At 29.6% G+C, this 24,886-nt stretch overlaps 1 protein-coding gene and 1 long non-coding RNA gene across 7 annotated transcripts in view; one reads left to right on the top strand and one right to left on the bottom strand.

Annotated features, from left to right (window-relative positions):
• Window positions 1-92: 92 nt before the first annotated feature.
• The window catches only part of LOC140447748 (lysosomal dipeptide transporter MFSD1), a 112,052-nt gene continuing 87,258 nt past the window's right edge, over window positions 93-24,886 (bottom strand). The window contains exons 10-12 of one of the 6 annotated variants that reach the window (XR_011951632.1): window positions 15,129-15,227; window positions 6,166-6,357; window positions 93-5,593 (exon numbers count right to left, since the gene is read on the bottom strand). Coding sequence is in view for 5 of the 6 variants with exons in the window: in XM_072540579.1 (XP_072396680.1) it covers window positions 5,555-5,593; window positions 15,104-15,227 (163 nt within the window). In the remaining variant the exon portion in view is untranslated. Of the gene's footprint in view, window positions 5,594-6,165; window positions 6,358-7,812; window positions 8,047-15,103; window positions 15,228-23,221; window positions 23,505-24,886 lie in introns of those variants that run through there. The other 5 variants (XM_072540579.1, XM_072540582.1, XM_072540581.1 and 2 more) reach the window with 5 other exon arrangements.
• Window positions 15,234-18,285, top strand: LOC140447749 (uncharacterized). Its single transcript, XR_011951633.1, has 2 exons — window positions 15,234-16,121; window positions 18,194-18,285. It is a non-coding gene; the product is annotated as an uncharacterized lncRNA (long non-coding RNA).

Below are 24,886 nucleotides of genomic sequence, written 5' to 3'. Positions count from 1 at the left end.
CACAAACAATTGTTTACTATTAATTTGTGTTTGTGATGACTTGAAATTTCTTTTAGCAAGGAAAAACAATTTAAAGAAATGAAAGTCTCATGAAAATCGATTATTTTTAATAAATATAAGGATACTAAATACATAAAATCTTGTTAAAATATCACCTCAATATATAATATCACTAAACTAAATTACAAACAAGTAACAATAAGAACAACAAAAGTTGATAAATATTTATAAACACGTTTTACGACAGCATGAACAGCTATAATGAGCAGAATATTCATTGAATATTTTTGCGGTGTTGCTTTTCTAACATACGCCTCATACGCATTTCGAACAGGTTTGTCTAAACGCCGTAAAAACTATTTTGTACGCTGAAAGAAAACCACAACTCGGTGGTAACGTCGAGATGCTTTAATGTTCTATAATCATTTATGTTCTTATTGCGTACTTTTGTATATTCTTTGTATATACTAAAATTATTAAATATATAAAATAATTTGTTTTATCAATACCTTTAACCTAGTGTATACGATTCAGTCGATTTTTTTTAAATTGGTAACTTTTATATAAAAACTCGACATTAAAACTTCTGAAAATAATAACTATTCAAAGTTCAGAAGATAATATTATTTTTAATTATGTGTGAAAGCATTGTTGACTTTGTAATTATACACCAAAAACAATTCACAAATGTATTACTAGCGTGTCCATAAGTATAGAAGCGGTAATATGAAATACTACTCAATTAATTTTTCACCATTGAACTCTAGCTTCAATGCTCTTTTTTAAGCTTTTTGCTTGAGCATAAATAAACAAAAATTGTTATTTCAAATCCTTTATAAGAGGTATATAATATATCTTTTATAAAGGATTTGAAATAAAAAATTTTGTGATACATGGTATACAGTCAGCTACAGGAACTTAGTTTCCTAGTGGATCATAAATAAACAGCAATAATGTCGAGTTTTAAACAGCAACATTACTGATTTTGATGTTCAGTCTGGCAGAGAAATAATAGTGGACATTTTTATAAAGTAAGATATAAACGGCAAATTTGGCTATAGACAAAAAAGGTAAAAAGCCATGAGAAAATAAAAAAAAAGTCCTGATATACACACGGCACGTTTAATAAACCGCGATAAAATCAAAATTGCTGAGGAATTACAAGTGACGTTTAAAAAATTAGTGAGTTGGTTAGAAAACTGAACTGGTATATTGGGCTATTATTTTTGAATATTCGAGATATTTATTAACAATTTTAACAGTTGTTGGATACAGTTGTAATATATAAACCATTATATCAGATAAGTCATTATATTATAAAATAAACAAAGTAAACAACTGTTAAGAAGTAAATATTTGATAATATGTGAACTTTTTTGCCGTGTAATTTGAAAATAAATGTTAATGTAACAAATAAAAGACACGAGCTAGATTTGATAAGAAATATATATAGGTAAACTGGTTTTTAAAATGGTTAAAATATAGCTAAAAATAATAGAAGAAACCTACAGAAAAAGAACTTAAAAATTTTTACCTGAAAAAAAAACAAGCGGATCATCAAAGAATTCTATAAATTTTAATAGGAACACACAAAGATTAGTTTTGGAAAAGTTACACAAAAGAATTTACAAAATAACACTCAACTTTCACATAGGCGCAACTTTGCTTAGTGATGAAGACTTGCAGCTAAAATAGCTAAATAAGATACGGATACAGAACATCAAGATAAAAAATATTAACTGTCTTTTTATTAATTATTCAATTATATTGCTACATATTAATACTTTACAAACAAGAAACTAACATAAACTTATAAATAATTGACAATAAATTTAACTGAAAACAACCAGTTATTTGTGTTTATTGCTTTAAGATATATTAAAACATTATTGTCATAAACCAAGGAGTGAATCAATTATAGATGGAAATATGAGGAGCTTATGACAGTATACAACTAAAAGTATTATAGAGAATGCTGAAGAAAATCTAATTAATAAATTATTTCACAACGGAATATCCAGCATAGAAACCAAAAAGTAAATAGGAATAGGAAAATAGATAGAATGGAACTAAAAGCATCAAACGGAGTTATATGTAGACAAAAACTATAATAATAAGGACACGAACACATGTAACAAAACAAAAAACAAAAATAGGCGCAAAAATGATAGATGTCAACAAAAATATTAAGAACAAAAAAAAAACGTACAAAAATAAACAAGACAAAAAACATGAAAGAGAAAAACATAAACCAGCAGGAATTGGCGCAAAAACTATAACAAACTCAAAATAAAAAGAATAAATATAAACATAATAATAACAAGTAGCAAACAAGAAAAGAAGGCGAAAAAATTGCGCAAAAACAACAAGAACAAACGTAAAAATAACAAAATCAACACAAGTATATCAAGAACGAATATATAAATCTCAAGAATAAGCGCAAAATAACAAGAAAATAAAATAAATCACAAAAACAATAAGAACCAATACGAAAAAATAAAGACAAAAACATAAATAACAAATACAAGTAAGACTAATTACGACTAAGTAAAATTCGCATAGTTAATCGATAAAGACGTACAATGGAGGCTCAACAAAATATCAATACTTATGTTGGAATCATTCGAGACACATTGAACATTCGAAATAAAAAAGGAACCACAATTGCCGCCTTAAATCAATAATTTGTAACATCTACGTTATAGATTTACCACATGGATAAAAATACAACAAAAATACAACAAAACAGAACAACGTCAAGAAGGCTAGACAAAATAGAGTGTGAAAGTTTGATAATATAACCCCCAAATATGGGAGAGAATACATAAAAATCAACGAGAATAATAAATAAAGCGCAAAAACAAGAACAAAAATAACAAGGGTAAGTAAGACAAGCAAAATGCGTTTGATTAACAGTTAATGGCGAACAATGTCAATATCTTTCTTCGAGAGAATTCTGAATATGGAATATCAGAGAAAAGACAGAAGAAACAACAATAATTATTGCCTTATATCATTAATTTGTAGCATATATGTCATATTATATTCACCACAAAATGGTCAAAAGAAAGACAGAAAAACTACCAGGAAAACTAGAAAAGACGTAATATGAACGTTGAAAATATCTCCAAATCATAGTATAGAAAAAACCTAAAAACAACAAGTACAATAACAAGGCTAAGAACAATAATAACAAGTACAAACTAACAATACCGGGCAAAAAAATATTCCGACTAAGAAAGACATACAAAAAATAAAGACAACAAGAACCGCAGGAAAAGTACAAACAGAATAGCGTTGGTCTAAAACAAAAAATTTCTTTGTTCTAAAGAATTATGAGTATGTAAATTTAGAGGAAGTGAAATAGAAACCATAATTATTACCTTACAATATCAATTTGCAGCATCTACGGACTGACCGAGTTACAAATGGGAAGGTCCTCAGAAGAATAAAGAAGAACCAAGAGGTACTGACCTCCATCAAATCTCGAAAGCGTCAGTACTTCGGACATATTATGAGAAAAGAATCCAGATATGACCTCCTATAAGCCATCCTGCAGGGAAAATAATAAGTCCAGGAAGAAGAACATCCTGGTTAAAGAACCTCAGAATGGAACACAACATATGTGCAACATTCGTCACGGATATTCACGCCAAAGAGGAAGACGTAATGGATAGAAAACACGTAGACACGACGAAAACCCATCTGATATTCACGACATATAAACAGAAAAAGGCCATACAAGACGTGTTGTGAAAGTTAAACATCACAATTCATAGACCTACAAGGCACAACGCTAGAAACATTTAAGGCAATACAAAGATATCATGAGTAAAAAATTTGTAGGAATTTATAAATAATGTACATAACAATCCAAAAACTAAATACATCATCAATGTCTGTTCACTTTATTTCGAATGAAAATGATTAAACAATAAGTATACTTCTTCTCATTGCCTTTTTTCGGTGCTCTATTTCTTTCTAGTACGTGTAGAAGAAAGCGACAAAAAAAATTGTGTGTCGGTAATTATTTCTCAGAGAGAATCAACAGAATTCATCATTTACATACTCATTTATTTAGAATGCATATTTGTGTACAGATATTAGTTTAGTTGGCATTTATAATACGCCCATCAATATTATCGTATGAATTAAGAACTGTCTGTCATGCGAAAGATCAATAAAATGTCAAATGTGCAGAGCCGCATATAATGTGTTTTCATCATAACCAGGAAATATTTATTTGTATTTGTTTTCTTTAAAACCATTAACTTCATTTTAAAATATATTAAGATATTATGAAAAAAGAACAAGAATTAAATAAAACAAATATTAGGTTGATCTATATATAAATATATATATATATATATATATATATATATATATATATATATATATATATATATATATATATATATATATATATATATATATATATATATATATATATATATATATATATATAGTTTTCTGAGTCTCTTGAACCGTACTATATTTAATATAAAATTAGTATTTTTTGGGTTTACGTTCAATAAAATATATTAAATTTGGGACTAGATTTTATTGTCCAGAATTATCTCTCCTGTTGCGAACCATAATGTAGCTTCGACTTTTTTAAAATAATTTTAAACTGTTTGTCCTTGTTTAGTATAGTGTTATGTTCAACTTTATGTTTAATTTTATGTTTATGACATTCTGCGATTGTTGGATAGTCCAATATTGACGAAATGTCCCTGAAGATGCTCTAGTGAGCGAAAGTACTTGGTCAAGATTTAATTAATAAAACTGTGCTCGATATCTGCCTTTATTTTATCCCTTATATCAATTTTCTATTGAACCTAAATCCAAGAAATACTAATTTTATATTATATATATATATATATATATATATATATATATATATATATATATATATATATATATATATATATATATATATATATATATATAATCAGTAAACAAATTTATATCTAATTGCATGCAGTAATGCTGGTCACGTTCAAAAGACAACAATATGTCGCAACTGAAATAAGGCTCTGAGAAGAAACATGCATACTAAATTCAAATAAAAGTTTATATAATAAACGTAACAGAAGTTCCTTTGTCTCATTAAATAAAACTAAATTACATAAAAAAATATATTCAAATTATAGATAATCTATTAATTATTAATGCAAATATTCAAAAGTACCATTGCCAACAAATTCAGTGACAAATTATTAGTTTGAAACCAGTTACTAACACAGAGGTACTAACACAAATGTATTTACAATAAGTAACGTAGGTAGTTTAATATCAAATAAATAACATGATAATTCTTTACTATAATATAAAATACGTCAAATTGAAAGATGTGCAACGGATTTGATAGTAAAGGATTTGATACATTACTTTTTGTACACAGTGTATAATAAAATTTGCAATAAACATGTACGAAAGGTACCCCTTTTTTTAAAATTTAACTATTTGCTAGAATTTTGAGCAAATAAATTGAAGTTCTAGTAGTGTCTAAAGTTAAAATAAAAAAGTAATTAATTGTAAAATGCAATAGGAGCTAGATTCCTTTGACGTCTATGTCGTAAGCTGAGGGGAGCTGGAACAAAAAGAGAAATGTATATTAACGATTGTTTTAATATTTATTTCAACTTTGTGAACGCAAACATCAGAAGGGGCTAAAAAACTGTTGGAAAGAGTAAGACAAGTACCGAAACGCGTCCCATCTTACTTCTTGCATAAAGTTGAAAACTAGTAACGTGTTTACAGCGCTTTTAACACTTTTTTGTGTAAGAAATAAAGAATTTACAATATCTTGAGCGTTTTCAATACTCTTTAGACCTCTTTGGATGTAATTTTTACTTCTTCGATACCTAACGATGCTCTTAAGATTTTTCTGTTTTACAAACATAGAAAACATACATTTTCAGACACTTTTGATAGTGATATTTTCCAATGCTGCTTCGAAATTTTCCGACGCATTAACTCACGCTTCTTCGACACTATTCTCAATTGTTTTGACATCCTCCTAAGTTTTTAAAGAATTTTTGATGCCAGAGGACGCTTCTTCGTCGTTTTCTGAAGAAAGCATTTAAACTTTTCCACGTTATTTAACACTTTATTTCACATTTTAGAAGCTTTTGACGTTTTCCAATATTCTTAGACACTTACCAATGTTCTTTAACGCCTTCCAAAAGTTTTATGGGCGCTTCTGTCGATGTTTCCACACTCTTCTATACTTTGCAACGCGTTTTCAACCTTCTCCAAACCTTTTAAAATGTTTCGATGTTTTTTATGCGGTCTACGCTTTCTTGGGAAGCAATAAGTGAGTTTGAACTCGTGGGTTTCGATTGGCGTTCAGGGCTAAAATATTAAACAGTCTACTTATATATACTTGGCTACTTATATATAACCGAGTATACTCGGTTCCCTGATCCCAGTCCCAACTACATAGTAAATTTAGTAATTATTTTTTCCTACGTTGCACAGAATGATATTTTACATAAAAAGCTGGCCAAAATTGTTTTCATTACTTTTAATGAGTTTTCTATAATATGTTATCACTAAAGCGGAAAACACACCTAAGCGATCAAGACGCGATGGCGTTCACGATGGCGACCGCGATTCGACTCGTCTGAAACTAAACAAGTGAATCAGCACATACTGGTAGCGACCTGCTGGCGATCAAAGGAATTTGAGCAGCGTTCTGACGACAATCGCGGCGATATAATTAGTTTAGCGTTCAGAACGCAGCAGTTTACGTTTATCGCTGGTCGCGTCAATGCAAATAAAAAAATGGATATCGAAAAACTTATTGAAATTGTAAAACATATGATATATTGTTCGACATGTCCTACCCAGATTACAAAAACGTACGTATTAAAAATAAAATCGTTCTATAGCATCAATTGGTTCTCTAAAATTTGTTTGTTGTTTGGTGATTTTTTGTCTCTAAAATTTCATCAAAACTTTCAAAATTCGTTTTAAAATATATACACAAACGATTCTCATCTCTGCGAAGTTCTGAGTACAATTTATGAAATTTTTGTTGCTTGCGCCTCAGGTTAATGTCATGTACCCAAACATCTTTCTTTTTCTGCAGAATAAATTGCATAAATATCTGGATTTGTAAATGGAAAAAATAGAACACCTATGTATACCTTGTATTAAATTTTTGCAATGCTTTTTCTTCTTATTAATCGCACATTTTATAAACTATATTTCCAAATGTATTTGAAATCACAGGTCGGTATCGGTCCGATGTGTTCACTTTTTACAGATTAAATGTTTTCTCCGCTTAATAATAAACATCTAATAATAATATTCATAATAGTGATAAAAGGGAAGATTTTTGGGAGATACTTCAGCATAACAAAGGCAACTAGGGCTCGATAATACGGAAAGAGACCCACCAGAGCCCAATTCTCTTTTATACCGTAGATATCTGGGATGAGTGAGTTTTCCTCTTAGAGGGAGTGAGAGCCGTATGGCTAAATCTAGGTGATAAAAATAATATATGATAACAATAATAAGTAAATTTACATAATTTATAGGATATACATATAAAAAAGAATACAAAGAAATATTTTTGTGTATTTAATTATTTATTTAGGTTTATTCATTTTTTGTCCGCCTAATGCTGTTAAGGTACGGATCTGAAGTCAGAAAGAGCCTGTTGTTTATCACAAACTCATTGCAATCCTTTTGGGAAAATTATGTAGAATCCTGAAGATAATACTTCTAATATTATTTTAAACTTTCCAATTAGCTTAATATTGGTATTACGTCATTGGTATTACCAAACCCAGCTTTTGTTATATCCACTAGCAATCCCATTGTTTCCTTAAATTTATTTTGAATTACTTCTTTTGCAGATATTATTTTTTCCTTATCATTTTCAAATTAACACGACCTAGTTTAACTTCTGCCTTTACTAATTTCCACTAATTTTGCATCTAAATCTTTAAGTTTTGCATCAAGCAGCTATTCTGTGCTACTCCTTATTATTTCGTACATTTTTGTCTTGTAATGGGTATTGAAGTCTCTCTGAAACTGAAAATAAGAATTTTCATATATAACTTACTTGCATAATTAAATTATTTTATTAATTGTATTTGCAATACATTATTAAAGTAAGTTTTATTACTGAAACCATGTGGACAAGGTAGATATTTCAATAATTTTCAGGTATAAAATTTGAATTGTGCTAGAAGGTTCAAGGTATTTTAGATTCAAAATGCAGGTCAAAAAACATAAGTGCTATTTTTTTCAAATATTTTTGTATATTTCTATAACTGGTGTTAAATAATAAATTCATACATTAACTTGTACTACTCACAGTATTTCCGTTTTTATTTAATTTTGTGAAAACTCTGAAAACTGTTTATGAAAGTAGATAGTCCAATCTTTATTATAAAATAAATCTTTGCAGTATCGGTGAGTAGAGAGTAACTAAAAACATCTGTGTATAATGATACATAATTATACAAAAAATTGGATTAATTTTGATTCAAGTTCTAGAAGGGTAAGATTTAAAAAAATGGTTCAATATTAAGTAATTACGTTCCTCTGGTATATTCATAACTGCCCCTTTCACAAAATTCATTGGAATTATAAAAATAAAGAAATCGTACAAAAAATTGTAGTAAAATCTCAAAACTAAACATAGCCAAAACGTGTTAAGAAGTGACAGCTGTCTAATTGGATTGGTTAGGTTCATGATACTATAACTAACAAGATAAGTCAACGCGCATGTTCTTAGATATCTCTCGCACACCTTTGACGTAAGCCCGAGACAACTTTAATGATGCCAAGTTAAATGTTCTATCTGTTGCTATCCTGTGTGCTTCAAAACTTAGTGAATGATATTTTTATTTATCCATTGATGTAGTAAAGACTTTGTATATTATATTGTTATATAAATTTTGTGGTGAAAACATTCAGTTTACTGTGTTAATGTAGTATATATAATACAGACTACCTGTAGCTACTTTATAAAGAAGACTAATTATTTGGTTGCCATAATGTATTATGCAGTGGTGGGTTGTTTAAACAATTATAATAAAAAAAGTAAAACTTTTTCGAAGTGTCGTTTTTTTGTGTTTCCTAGAGACAAACAAATGCGTAAAGTATGGGTCTTCAAGTGTTTTCAGCGAGACAAAATTAATGTAGAAACCGCGAATATGATCAAAACATTTTACAGAAGCTGACTATTGTTTAATAGAAAAAAATTTTAAGGATTGCCTGACATACAATGGAATATTACTACTAATAGTATAATTAATTATGAAATTGTCACTGAAGAGATCTTTTCCTCGCTAAACTTTCCTAGTGGTGATACAGAAATTAACCCAGAAAAAAAAATACATGGGAATTCCGGACGCTAACGATAAATACTTGGGTAAACCACGTTTCTGAGGGTGGTTTACTCAAACCAACACTGGAATTTCTAACTAAATGTAGTGAACTGAAACATATTTCTCTTAGTTATAATGGCGACACATTAAAAATAACAAAAAATTATTTAAAAAACTTAATAGAAGCTGCAAAATATGTAAATGTTAGCGAAGATGTAAAATTACTTTTTTTAGATGTGAAATGTATTTTAAAATACGAATTCTAAATAAAAATATTAAAGATAATTACAATATCCTCAAGAGAAAAATCACAAAGATTGTAAAATAAATGTCTAAATGATATTCATAAAGGCTTAAGTATGACCCGCTTTTCCTTTATGGTTCAAATTCTTTACATTTTACCGGCCTTTTATATTTAATTTATGTTTCGTAGCAATATTTATTTTGTGTAGATGCATATATTTCTTTAATTAATTTTACGAATTACTTATTAATTTTCAAACCACGGTTTCACAGAAAGTAACTAGTTATGACTTCTTAGAGCAAGATATGGTATGAAGGTATACTTACTGTTAACAGTTTAAGTTTCGAAGTTGTTCATTACAGTAATGGAACAACGTTGCCATATTATGCAGTAGCGCACCTAGAATTTGCCTCCGGGGGGGGGGGGGGTTTGGTTGTCACCAATTTTTTTTATGATGTTACCTTCATTTTGAGTCCTTAAAATGTGTAAGTAACAGTGTCGGAATAGGGTCCTGGGGGGGTGGGGTGGGGTGGGGTTAACCCCCAAACCCCCTCCCCTGGGTGCGCCACTGATATGATGCATCGTTAAAATAAGATACACGTAAATCCCCTGGTTTTGTCTCGCTATGACTTCATGCGCAAAGTCGATTAAAATTAGAACGGCAAGTGAGCATATCTTGTTTGTTATAGTATCATGGTTAGGTTTATGTAAAATACCACTCTACGCGTTGGTTAAATTTTGACCGACTGGCAATGGTTGGAAATTACTATGCAATCAAGTATATACACGTGCTCATAGCCAATATATAAACAAAATACAACAAAAACAAAAAAAAAACAAAAAAATATTCAAAAATTTTTTTTTATTTAATTAATGGCTTTGGATAACTTGATCCATTCAGCCACGATAATATATTTGACTACTTGAATTTGTTAATGACCTATTGCATTTGTTAACAAAATAGTACTTCGCATAGAGGTAAATTAAAAATATAATGTAAACATCAGTATCACAAGAATCAGTAGATTTATAAAAAACCATACATTCATTCATTCCATTCAATGCCCTAACCAACTAAAGTGAATATTTAGAACAAGGGATTACATTATATAGGGATACTTTTCACGCTAAGGTGCCTTTCATAGCGACTTTATTACAACACAAGACAGGCAACGGCTAGGAGGTAACTATATAACATAAGGATAGACAGAGGGAACAAAGCTAGATTTAACATTAACATTACACATTCCATCCTAAATTTTTCTGTTAGTCCTTTTTAAATATCTCCAAAAAATTTGGTTAAACCTAATATTATGATGAGAGATATATAAAATGGAAAATTGACACTGATAAAGAGGTATTTGTTCTTTTATCAGATTTTCCAATCGATACTTAATAGCAGCATCATTATATATGCACCTGAACATCCAATGATTGATATCGTCAGTGTTACCATTACAATCACAAAGTTCAGTTTCACTTAAATTAAATCTATGAAGATAGGCTTTCACAGTAGCATGATTAACAAGGCATCTAACATACATTGAATATACTCTTCTGTTGGGATGACTTCTTGCAGCAAAAGGCGTAGTAGGTAAAACAGGGTAATTTTTGTATAAATGTTACTTCTGTTACAAAAAGCATTCCATTCAATTTCCCAGTTTTCTTTTAATTCCTGTTTACGCAGCGAGACTAAATCACTTCTATTGAACCAGCTAATTTCTAATCATTTTGAAGCCGCTTCTTTAGCAAAATAATCTGCTTTGGTGTTACCCGAGATACCAGCATGTCCTTTTACCCAAATGAAAGAGACTGATTATTTCTTTCAAGTAGCCTTAGTTGATTTTTTAAAATTTTGACGATAATACTGTTTTTGTATAAATGCTTATGCGAATTATCTAAAGCAGACAACGCAGATTTTAAATCCGACATGATTACTATTTGTTGATCAGACATTCTTTTCTCAATAGTCCATTCCAGAGCTTGATATATTGCAAACAGTTCTGCGGAATAAATGGAACATTGTTGGTTTAATTTAAACATAATCTGTTCTTGATTGTTTTGGATATATTCGCTCGGATACTTTGAAACGATGCCAGCGTGCGTAGCGGCGAAATGTGACAAAATTGGACCTACCTTTTTACGCATTAACTTTATCAAAAATGTGTGCAAATACATATTGCGTATTTAATTGTGCTAATAATAGGAAAAATAGTAAGTGTAGTTTTTATAGGTTCCCAAAGATTGCATATAAATTAGAGAAAAGAAAAAGATGGATCCGTGCTATTAGTATGAAAAAGTAAATATCACATAACTTCATTTTTATGCAATTGAAATAGGAAAAATTTAAATAATTTACCTTAAATGATATTTTATAAGGCTTCAAGCTAACTGCAGAGTGCCTGATGACTTCAGCTTTTATATCATAACTTTTACTATTACTGTTTTTAAATATATGCTCTTTCACGTGAAAAACTTGATTTGCCAGTACTAGATTTTTCCCTTTCTTTTCCGTTTATGGTTGAAAAGATATATTGTGATGAATTTTGAGAAACATAGTTTTTAATACTACATTTATTTTGTACATAAATTGAAAAAATATAATTAAAAAGTTAATTATTAATAATTGTTAATTTCGCATGTATTTAACAATGTCAAACATATGTCATATGTTTAACCTGAAAATTGGTAGGTCCAAAACTGTCAGATGAAGGCGGTAGGTGTCGCGTCAGTCACGCACGGAGCGAATACCGCACAACCAACTCCCAAAATGGATTTTGACCCATCTGTGAAATTATCCATTATCCATTATCTTTTGAAATTTTATAGATTAATATTTACAAATGGAAAATTTTTAGTGAAAGTAATGAATTCATCCTATTATTTATGATTATTCTTCTGTTTTTAATAAAAGAAGTCCTCAACACTAAATTTATTTGAGCTATTAATAGGACTTTTCATCAAAAAATAGTGTCAGCCATTTTATTCGAACAGACGTTTTTGTAAACAAACATGTTAAGTTTAGTTTAGTTAAGTACAATAAAGTGCATGTGAACACATAATTATGAAAATATACCAAAGAAAGTATAGTTATTGAAAAAAAGAAATACGAAAATAATGAAAAAAGTGCCTAGATTAGCAAATCATTTTTTTAATCGATTATTATTATGACACCTATACAAAAAGAAACAACAAAGCGATGTCGTTATGGAGTATGTCGAGTGATACCCGTTCTAAATCATTTAAAGACAATACATTTTATAAATTTTCTAAAGCCTTTATTTCTTTATAAACAATGTTATTTTTAAATTTTTTTATAAACCAGAACGTATAACGTATAATATATATTATGTCATTATCACACCTCAAATCTGTCTGTACGAAAAACATGGCGGCCGATGAAAAGCCTTATACTGAGGGGTAGGAATTTTTGTGTTGTATGTTTTCGACAACGAATCTGTCAAAATATTCCCGAGCTGAACGAACGGATTATATAATGTCATCAGACGCATATTTTAAAGGATGTAACACTGTTATAGTCGATTCACTGAGCTTGGAAAATTTTGACAGAATCATTGTCAGAAACATAAAAAGTCCTACCACCCATTATTAATAGCTTAAATAAACCTACTGTTGCATACTTTTTAATTTAAAAACGAATAATCATTAATAATTGGAGTATAATACTAAAACGACTTCTAAGCGTCATTATAATTTATCATAATGTTATATATACTGGATTGTTTATTTGATATAGTTACATAGTTTTAAAACTACATACTGAATGCTATAAGATAATTTTATTTTATTGTGCTTCAAAGTTTGCTGATTTCGGGCACTTTTCTTACGTAAAAGTGATCTTAGTTAAATTGGCTGAAACTTTGCAAAGACTAAAGCTTTGGTCATACTGATCAAAAGTTCTGATTGCCCCAAGTCTCAGAAATCAATTGCTTCTGAGTTACAGAGTTGCAAAATGTCGGATTTTAGTCCATTTGAATAATACATACTTGTATAATATACAGGGTGTTACTAAATAAGTGCAACAAACTTCAGGGAGTGACGCTTCATGAAAAAGTAATGACATTGTGTTATATAAAAATGTTTCTTTTTCCGAGATAGGGGGTGTCGACATTTTTCTTACAAATTGATGATTTACTTATTGATCTTAAACCAGTTGAGATATGAAAATGACATTTGGTAAGGTTAAGAGGTAGTTATTGCGCATTTTAATAGATTAAGATTGAAATTCTATTCAATAATGTTACCTAAAGTCAAAATTAAATTTAACTGATAATATACTGCTGGAAGTGCATCTTATGATCTTTCTAGTTCTCTACATATCAATTTTAATGTTTTTTACTTAAGTTTTTTACAAAATTTTTTTATATACATGTATGATTATCACATGTTCTTTTGCTGTACTAAGTTTGTTAATTTGTAAACTGTACCTAGTTTCAATTAATTGTTTATACAACTTGATCTCTAAATGTCCATTGTCGTAAGCTTTTTCACACATTTAATATCATTGACTGCTACATGTCTTTTTAAGGTAACACACATGTAATAACTTTTCTATGGATGTTTGGTTTTTCATATTGTTCTTTTTAGATGAACTGATGATGCTTTCTGAGTAGAAAGCGAAACGTCTTCAATAAATAGATGAAGTAGCCACCTTCTTTGTCTTTTATTTCTCCACTTTGACCGAAAAACCCACCACTCTTCGAGTGTTCCTTAATTTATATTGGATTGATATATATATATATATATATATATATATATATATATATATATATATATATATATATATATATATATATATATATATATATATATGTCGATGCGCATCGCCCCGCATTTCTACCTCATACGAAATTTACGATTGGCAGATGGACTTGGAAATGCACATATTGATACGAAATAAAGTATAAAAAGGGTTCATTTTCCAAGCCATAGGTAGTCAAGCCTAGCTTTACTCCGGTCTCCATGTAGGGTCTCCTACACCTAGGGGCCTTCTTCACGGGGCTCTGCTTCCTGCTTGTCCTGAGACTCTTTTGCTAGGACCTTTTTCGACTTCAAAACCCAGTTTTATTTAACCATCCTACTAAATTAAGATGGAAACGCAGAGGCAACTTTGGATTGACTAACCGAAGCCCTCTATACAGCACCTAGGAGCTAATATGGAGTTGTTTCCTGTGAAGACCCTAACATCTCTATGGTGACAGAACCAGCCACTCATCCTTTCCCCTACAGTGATAGTGAGATGAATTATCTACATGGTGGAAGTGGTTTATTAATTTTTTCATGGTTGCCAGCCGTGACTACCAAGTACACTTTAAAATATATTATAAAACGATAATTTTGTTGAAAATAAATAAAAGTCTTCTTTGACCGCAAAGAATATAAGGTACTCACTTTCGAAGTAAGGGTCGCAATTCACTACGCGGTTACTATATATACAAATTACTACTACACAAACATAAATAAATCCCCCTTATGCTACTTAACTTACAGGGGCACCAATTCTTGATAAATACCTATTGCGTATATCGAAGTCTGAAGGCTCATGGTGGTCTGAGGAATTTGCTGTTGCTTCTGCGTCTGGATCTACCAACTTTTCAGTGTCTCCGTGTATCCTAAAACAGATATATACAAATATAATACACAAACTGCAATAAACGGTGGAATTTGTTGTTTTATAAAAACGAAAGAAACTTCTATATTGATATACAGATGAATATATGGAAAATATTTTTTCAAACACAGTATAATTATTTCTGCTTTTTCTTTTCATTTTTCGTATCATTATGAGACATAGAAAGGTATGATCTCACAATATCTTTTTCTTTATTGTGTCCCTCAAGTTTCAAGTTTTTTATCAGATCCATATTATATACTGAAAATATATTCAAAGTTTTTGGATATAATTATTTATTTATTTAATACTTTAGCGTAAAATTCAAAAACGATTACGAGAAAACAGTGATAATAAATACAAATATTTCTTGAAATATCGTATCAGTTATCAGTTATCGATCTGCTCATTCTAACATATAACAGACATTTTCAAAAAGAGAGACCAAAGACAAGTTTTTGAAATTCTAACTTTTGAGCTCATGGCACATTAGATTAATAATAGCTAGGAAAAATTCCTAATACAATAAAATCCATTTCTTTATTCACTTAAGACATAAAATTCAGTATTTAAAAAAATAAATCTAATCTGAAGTGATTTCTTTTGTTTCATAAGTACTCTTTAAAACTGTATCAATTTATATACTGACGCCAGTAAAAAGTTTATTTTTTAAGATACTAATATCCGGCCAAATGATTGCAATCGTCTGTCCCTTCGATAATTTTAATACAATGGACAATTTTTATCAACAAATCTTATCATAGAAGTACACCAATTGACACGTTTTTAAATCAAGAAAACAAGTATACGTTTATCAATATCATATATCAATAGATATACCAGAAATTTGTTTTAGATAATTTCAACTATGTTCTCTAGTGGACAACAAAACCAAGTAAGTAACGGTAAAATTATTTTTAGATTATTTTTAATTCTATTAATATTTCTTGTGTTATTATAAAGAATATTTCTTCTTCTTACTTACGTTGGTTTCTGGAATTTTTAATGTTGTCTAAATATTTAATGCATTGAGAGCGAATGTTATTATTTTCTATTAATAAACCGTGATTATCTTCTACATTTTTTATAGTAACTGCTATAACTCTTAAACATCCACTCAGCTCTTACACTACTTCATAAATGCTTCAAGGATACAATACAACAGTCTTTCATGTATGTCACAATTGACTTTTAGGTTTTAGATAGAATTTTGACTTCGCATTTGTTCAATGAATGTAAAGATACTTCAATAGCTTTACTTCATCGTTTATTGGTATTACATCTTCAGAAAACACGTTCTGCGTATATTTAAACATATTGTGTAAATTATATTTGTGAATATTATGTGTAAACATATCCGTCTCTATTCTATAAAAAATCTAATGGTGTTACACTTTTCTTCATGATACTCGAAGACATACTGACACAAAACAACAAAAATATACAAAATAATTCGATTCCCTTTGTATGTTGTTCCAAGAATTGGAACAACGTTCCAATTAAATTGTGTAAATTGAGTTATTACAATTGTTGGGACAACATTCCAAGTAAAATTGTGCATATTGAGTTATTACAATAGATCATTATATAGATCTTATAAGAATTATTTAAAATAAGTTTTATTTTATTTAAAATTTAAAGGCAAAGGAAATAATGATGAATGAAATAATCAAAAAAACAACATTCTACTTATTTAAAAATTAAAATAAGAAAACGGTAAAATAAGAATCAACATAGATCAGTTAAGTCTGTGCAAAAATAGCTTTTTTCGATATGTTTAACTAAAAAAGTAGTGAAATATTCAGCAACAAAATTCGAATGGACAATCTACTTCATATTTTTCAATTTTTTTCCCAATAATATAATGTTTTCCAAAATAGGGAAACTTTTTAAGTTTCTGAAAATTCGGTAAGAAAAATTGGAAATTATCTCCAAAACATGGTATAAAGAAAAATGCGATATCTTTTTTGTATTTCCTATTATAATTTTGAATTACAGCCCTGTCCAAAAAATTCAAAAGTATTGAATATCGGCAGCGTTCATAATTCTTTGTTATAGGAATAGAATAATTTTTAGGTACAAAAACAGTGCACTAGATGAGTCTGAGTATTTTTTAAAATTGCTATTAGCATATTTTTTTATTCAATTTTTTTACAATCATACAATCACACTATTTAAATAGAATACAACTACATATTGTTGAATTACCATATACAACCATTTTTTAAATAATTTTCCGCAATTTGAAAAATGTATAACAATATTTACAGATTAAAATTTATATTATAAATGTTCACTATTTTTATCCTACAAACAGATTTAAGTAAGGGAAAAAATATGACTTTAATAGCTCTTTTAATAAAATCGCCAGGTTCATCTAATTAGCTTATTTTAATTTTTCAAAGTTAGCTTGAAAGCTTGTTTACTATTTTTGTAGAAACAAATTACAGCTCTTTCCGTGGATTTGATTTGATTATTTAGGGCATCTAGCACGTGTTTGTTTGAATATTTAGTAGTGTAAGTTCGTGGATCAGATCAGTCCGGATCACCATAACATCTTATTTTCGTTGAGCGGTTCAAACTTTACAAGAATTTTTCTTTCAAGAACGCTCTTTTTAATTTTCTGTCATCAAGGTATTTGTTATATAATCGTATCTTTAATTTATATGGTGCAACTTAAAATATCTCGAAAAATCGATATGTCTGCTTTGCATCTATTATTTTTTTTATTCTCAAGACAATTATTATATTTGTTAGTGTCTCTTTGCATTGTACCTATAACTTATTGAATAAGCTATAATAGTGCGAAACATGTCATACTGTGTCGAAGCATAAGCTTTTAGGGGAGAAAAGACAGAAAATTAATGCCTGCTAGGTGCTTAGTACACCGTTTTCTATAAAATGACTGTAATAGTCTATCAAACTAACCCATTTTTTATTTTTAAAAAATATTTGTTTATTTTATAGGTATCACAGACGTATCAGGAATAAAACAAACTTTTTTGATAACTTTAAGAGGAATATAATTTATGCAAATTGGTAATAAAAATCTATATTTTTGGTGTTTTATTTCCCATAGCAACAAACCTTATATTCCTAAATATCTTGTTTTTTTAGAACTATAACTGAATATATCAATTTTAGTGAAACAGTATAAAGTGAAAGCATACAGTGGTACCCATTTTCCAAGAAAAGTGACACTAATTGTTGGTATACCTTCGAAGGCTAAGTGGGTATTGCACGCGCGTTCCACACTAAATTTTTCCTATGGCTAAATGTGACAACAGAATATTTTTATAAAATGAATTGGTTTAGTATAGTTTTATATAAAGTTTTGTCCCAAAGCAGGAGATCGTAGCATCAATTATTGTTTTAGTGTTAATTTCTGGTATAAGAAGTTCATATTAAATGCAAATGTGACATTATTTTTAGAAGTACAAAAATTTTTATTAATAACAATAGAATTGGAAAGAAACTACATCTGGGTATTTAAAATAGAAGGAGAACAATAAATAATAGAGAAAAACATAAAGCAAAAATTAACATGGACATAAGGCATTTAATGAAATTAATACGAAAATCTAAAGACATATTAACAAATACCATTAGATATTATAAAAAAATTGAAGATATATGCAAGGACAACCAAATAGACCCAGGCACAGATATATAAGGCCGGAAGGCTCATTAAGCCATCTACTCTTTATTATCATAATGTGTGAAATAATTAAAACCGTGAAGAGATAAAGGTTACAAGATGGAAACTAAAGAAATTACTATCCTCTGCTATGCACACCATGCCATACTAACAGCAGGGAATGAAGACAACTTACAAAGATCGGTTCATAAGTTCAACATAATAGCAAAAGATGGTTATTTCAGCCCAGAAAACAAAAACAATAGTGATCTCATCAGCAAAGAACCGACCAGATGTAAAATGGAAATTGACGGAACCAGAATTAAACAGATTATGGAAATTAACTATTTGGATATCACACTACCCAGTTACGATGATGTAGAAGCAAGAGATAAAAAACAATGTGGATGTTGGAGGAACAAATACATTAAAATGGAAACTAAGACAAGAATTGAGAAGAATGCTGGAGACAACAGAGATGCGAATACTAAGAAAAATCACAGGAGACACACTGAGGGATCGAAAAACATGTGCCGAAATCAAAAGAATATGCAAGGTGGAAAAGATAGGCGAGTGGATACTGAGAGAGAATGGAAAAATCATATAAGCAGAATGGCAGAGGATAGGGTGGTTAAGACAGCATGAAACAAATCGCCATTGGGTAGAAGTCGGCGGTGGGCCGACCACGGAAAAGATGGGGAGATATAACAAGGAGACATAAGCCACGGCGACAAAAACAGATGACAGAATTGCTTAATAAGAAGATAGAGGAAGAAAAACGCATATTAAGAAATAAACTGGGCAAGCTACCGACCGGTCTGTGCATAAAGTTGAAACGCCAATGTCACTGAGAGTGGTCTAACTATTTCTGTCCCACACGCGGGTATGATTATAAGCGAGTACAAATGGGTAAGTGGGTACAAATGATAGAAGTGGGACACTCCAAAAGAAGCCAAACAAGATTTGAGAGAGATATACAGATCGGTATATTTGCAACCTCTTCACTTCACCTTTTACCGATGAGATAACTCTATATAGATAATGTAGCTTTTAATATATCTATGGAGAAAACAAAGTAAAAAAAACGAAGATATTGGGAAAATAATAAACGCAAAAAGAAGAAATCATGACAACAGCATGAAATCAGAATGTCTATAAAATGGATATAAGAAAAGAATTTAATCACTAGATATAACGAAATAAAATGACAAAAATATATGAGAAGAAGAAATAGAAAATATTATAGATTTAGAAATAAACGCTTAGAAAACCTACAGAATCAGTAATACTATTTAAGTATATAACCAAGGAAAAATGGGAATCACACGGTGTCGTATTTGGAAAAGAAGAAGGGTGTACAGTTTTAGTACTATTATTATATTATTAGGTATTATTATTATTATTATTATAGTATTGGGAAAATAGTACTAACATAGTGTTTGAAAGCAAAAATCCTATTCCAATGGGATTCCCAAGAAACTATTTGATGATTTAATGAAGGTATTTGAATTAAGACAAGAATACTTCAAATCTAACGCCACAGGAAATTCTGTTCATGAAAGTAATGGAAGGAGTTGTTATAATTATTTCGCATTCATAAGAAAAAGAGCAAGAAAAGGGGAACATAAAAGATCTCGCAGGTCATTTTCAGGTTCTCCTGATACCAAATCTCAAAACTTTGTCGATTTTTTCAGCAACTTTTTAATTGGCTGGAGGAAATTATGACCAACGAAAAAACAAGGATCAGATGGTGTATTTAATGACTCAAAGTGGCAAAAGAATTGGAGTGCAATCTCAGAAAACTACATTTGGACATTTGAAATAGACGAGTATATAATTATATTTAGAATTAAACACTAAGTAAAGCTAGAGAATCAGCAAATAATATCAGAGTACAGCAGAATATGCCTAATTTGACAGTACATAATCGGAAATTTTAGAAAAATAATATTCTCATCATTTCTGAAACCCAAAAACCCATTCCTCTGGAAACTATAATGAAGAATTGACCTATATTTGAAATAAATGACAAATATCTCTACGATCTATGGTCCCAAGACATTCTAAACGTCCTAAAAGATATACTACGAATTACTAGAGATGATTCAAGAGGAGGTGAGATCTTAAAGGTGATAGTAAATCCCAAAAATTCAATTTTTAATCAACTTTACAAGCTCAGAATTATCAATCAATTTATATTTTTGTTCCTATCTTCTCCTGATACTATAGCTTCACAAAATTTTTAAATAATTTTTCAAACTCAAAAAATTGTGGTCTTTTATTTTAGTATTTTTCTTACTTCTCTTCTACTCTTCTCATAGCATGTAGAATCAAAATAATCACATAATGCTAAAAAGTTCAGCATGATTCAGTACGAATTAAAGAGGATAATGTATATTATATTGTAATTTGACGACAGAAATCAGAGTGGTGTGATCAGTGATCGAACTTATACTTCCTTTAATTTATAATACAGACCTCATTTCTAGAACTTTCACACTGATGGTTTTATTGTTTTTAAAATAAAATTTAATAATATCAACAGAAGTGGACGAAATTTTCACAGACCAGGGAAAGTATTCCAAAAGATGACTTTTGGAAAAAAATATTTAGATTTTCAGAAATTTTAGAAATCAAAGCAAATTCTAAAGATAATTTCAGACATATTTTCTATTACAAAAATATCCACATGTACTGAACCAAAGGAGTATTTTGACAGGTTTTAAAGTTTGGCAGTACCTAGAGAAGGTGACAGAGGAACAACAAAATTAATAAAAATATTTTTTATATATAACAGGTAATGCTTAGAACTAAAAAACAAAAAATAATGCATTTGGATGCAAAAAATAATGCACTTATATACGATTTATGCCAACAAATCGTACAAATACTAATCTTTTCAATAAATAAATAACGGTGGGCTCTCAAAGCACGATGACAGGTCACGCATATGACCGGTGATTAAAGACATTATGATGATAGCTATTTATTGTACAACCACAGTATACATATAATATAGTTAGTATATAGTAGTGTTGTAGTATTGTTATATTGAATAAATAAATAGTATTTTTTTATCAAAATTGATCTCGTGTTTTAGTTATGTTGAAGTAGAAACGCTTAACATATCTACCGGAGAAAAAACGAACTGAATAGATTATAATTATAATGCAAATGTATATGAAGTAATTAAACTGAAATTAAACTTTGCGGAGAAGTACACATGACAAATAAAATTATACAAAGAGATACATATTGTTACAGATCATATAAAGAAACAAGCAAATACGTGTACGAAAAATGTAGAAAATTCAGTATTCGCCAAAATAAACAATATGGAAAGTGAACATTGTATTTATGTTCAAAATTTGCAACCGTTGCGACGCACATAATCCCGCTTCATAACGATTTTGCAGATTTTTCGACATATTTATAAAGAGTGATTGCTGCAGTTGTTGAAAACATGTTATTATCTTTTGTCGTAGTTTTCCAATTAGGGGAGGCAATGAAGCAGTAATAAGCCAAAAACCTACCAAATTTTTGCAGTAGGATGGATCTCAATGAAACTTTTTGCATTCGATTTGTACGAGTGTCAGAAAATTTTATGAACAAAATGATGATGTGGAAATGAAAATTGCATTATTGAACACGGAAAATACATAACTTTTTGCATTCGATTTGTACGAGTGTCAGAAAATTTTGTGAACAAAAATGATGATGTGGAAATGAAAATTGCGTTATTGAACACGGAAAATACATTTTCCAAAATGCATTTCGAATTGATGAAGAATAATAAATTTATAATTTGGAAATAATTGGCGGAAATGAGTTCAATATTACTGCTCGATGGTTTTTTGGGGTAACTGAACACGAATTTCATGACGGCGATGGTCTCCGAGGTACCTGGTGCACCTGGGCTCCGTCCTCTGGAGTTTTGTGGTAATTCAATATAAAATCAGTGCAAACTAGTTACTCCGTGGTTTTTGGGGTAGCTAAATACTAATATCATGTTGGCATTAGAAAATGAAATGATAAAAAATTGTGGAAAGTACACATGACAAAACTAGATATGATAAGGTATAAATAACGTTACAGGTCATTTAAAGAGACATTTAAATTTAGAAATTTAAATGTAGAACATAAAAGAGAATCTTTTTGTATAATATATTGGATATATTAGATCATACTAAAAATCTTGTAGTAGAAACATATACGCAACAACGTAATCTAGTTCGACCACCAAAGAAAGTGTTAAAATCACAAAATTCTTTATTGAAATACTTAAAAATGTTGAAAGGTTGAAATCATTGTCTTATACCTATACTCAGTGTTGAATTTAAAAATTTAGATCAAAAAAATTATATATGATCATTTTAATGGTAAAATATATTTTCACATTTTCATTTAATATGGAAAAACTCAAAAATAACAAATATTTTAAAAAATAAATAAATATGTATATATATACTATTTTTAATAAAACTTATTATTACTTTTAATTGATACCATTATTTTTAATTGATAAAAGTGAATAATTTATCCATTGTAATAATAAATATCCATCAATTATCCCTGTATAATCACTAAGATGCAACAACGTCATCTTTCGCTCCTTGTTCTTTCCCTTTGCCTTCACTTTCTCTGTAACACAAAATTTTATATAAAGTATGAGTATCTAGATCCAAATAGGAATTAAATGCTTGAATTTTCTTAATCTAGTGAAATTTATTGACTTTAGATCTGTGACAGACACAGATCTTCAAAACTATAAGGTCACCAAAAACAAGCGAAAGATATACAATAGAAAAACATTGAGCAAAGAAAGTGAAACATTTTAATTAGATTAGATCTGTCCGAGACGAAAATAATAAAATACTAATTCAGAAAAAGAATGACAAAATGCGATGGAAAAAATACTGTGACAGGTTATTGAATGAAGAATTTGACAGAAAACCAATTAAGCTAAAGAAAACAGTAACAGCCATGGTCGCAAAAATAACAGACTACGAAGATCTCAAGAAGTTCAAAAAAAAAGTTAATATGATATGTAATAAGTTATAGGAGTTGGACCAGATGATATTGCTAGGGACGTGGGGTCAGTTTTAAGAGAGACGGGACTAAGTTGGCTAACAGATTGGTAATTACCCCAAATGAAGTATTGCTAAGTGGCAACCTCGTGGAAGCAGTAGGAGAAGCAAACCTAAGAAGACTGGGTTGGAGAACTATTGAAAATTCGATTAGTTTTGGCTTGCTAATGTTTGGTGTCAGAACGAGTACTTCGAACGGGTGTCAGTACTTATTATTTAAATACTGTTTAACAAACTAATTAATATTTAAATTATTATAAATATTTCCACGTTACTACAAGCAAAAGCTTCCACGTGCAGACTCGAATTATCAAATGTTGTCTTCCGGGTTTGGACCGTAACTTTCTTGGAGGGCCGGTGGGTTTATCTGGTCTTATACGGCGCGCACTTCTTTATATGTCGACAAATCCACATATATCATTAGCTTGATTTCGCCCCTACGTTGGTTCCCATTTTTCAGCACTCCCACCTAAAATTAACTGGTTGTTGTGAGGGATCATCTCCACAGCAAGTTTTCTCCTGTTTTATCAGATGAGAATCAGAAACAATCAGCAAAGAAAGTAAAAGCAAAGAAAAATATATTTTTAGCAGATGTAATTACAAATGCTAAGTGAGAAGAAACCCTTCACCGAACAGAAACTTTAGAAATCTACAATAGAAAAGAGTAAAACAAACAATAATAAACGAAATACAGATTCATATTTGATAACAAATATGAATCTTTGCTTTATGATGATTGCTTTGCTATATGAATGCTTTATATATATATATATATATATATATATATATATATATATATAAGCAAACAAAGTAGCTGAACAACCAAATCGAGAACGCCGGATTGGCATTATCACGCATAGGGGAAATTTTGGAGGCTGCGCTCTATCTGAAGGAACATTATTTTCACATTTAGATTTTAGAATTAGAATGCTATAC

This window comes from Diabrotica undecimpunctata, chromosome 8 (genome assembly GCF_040954645.1).
Source record: "Diabrotica undecimpunctata isolate CICGRU chromosome 8, icDiaUnde3, whole genome shotgun sequence".
Classification (NCBI taxonomy): Eukaryota; Metazoa; Arthropoda; class Insecta; order Coleoptera; family Chrysomelidae; genus Diabrotica; species Diabrotica undecimpunctata.
This window is presented reverse-complemented; position numbering and strand designations above follow the sequence as displayed.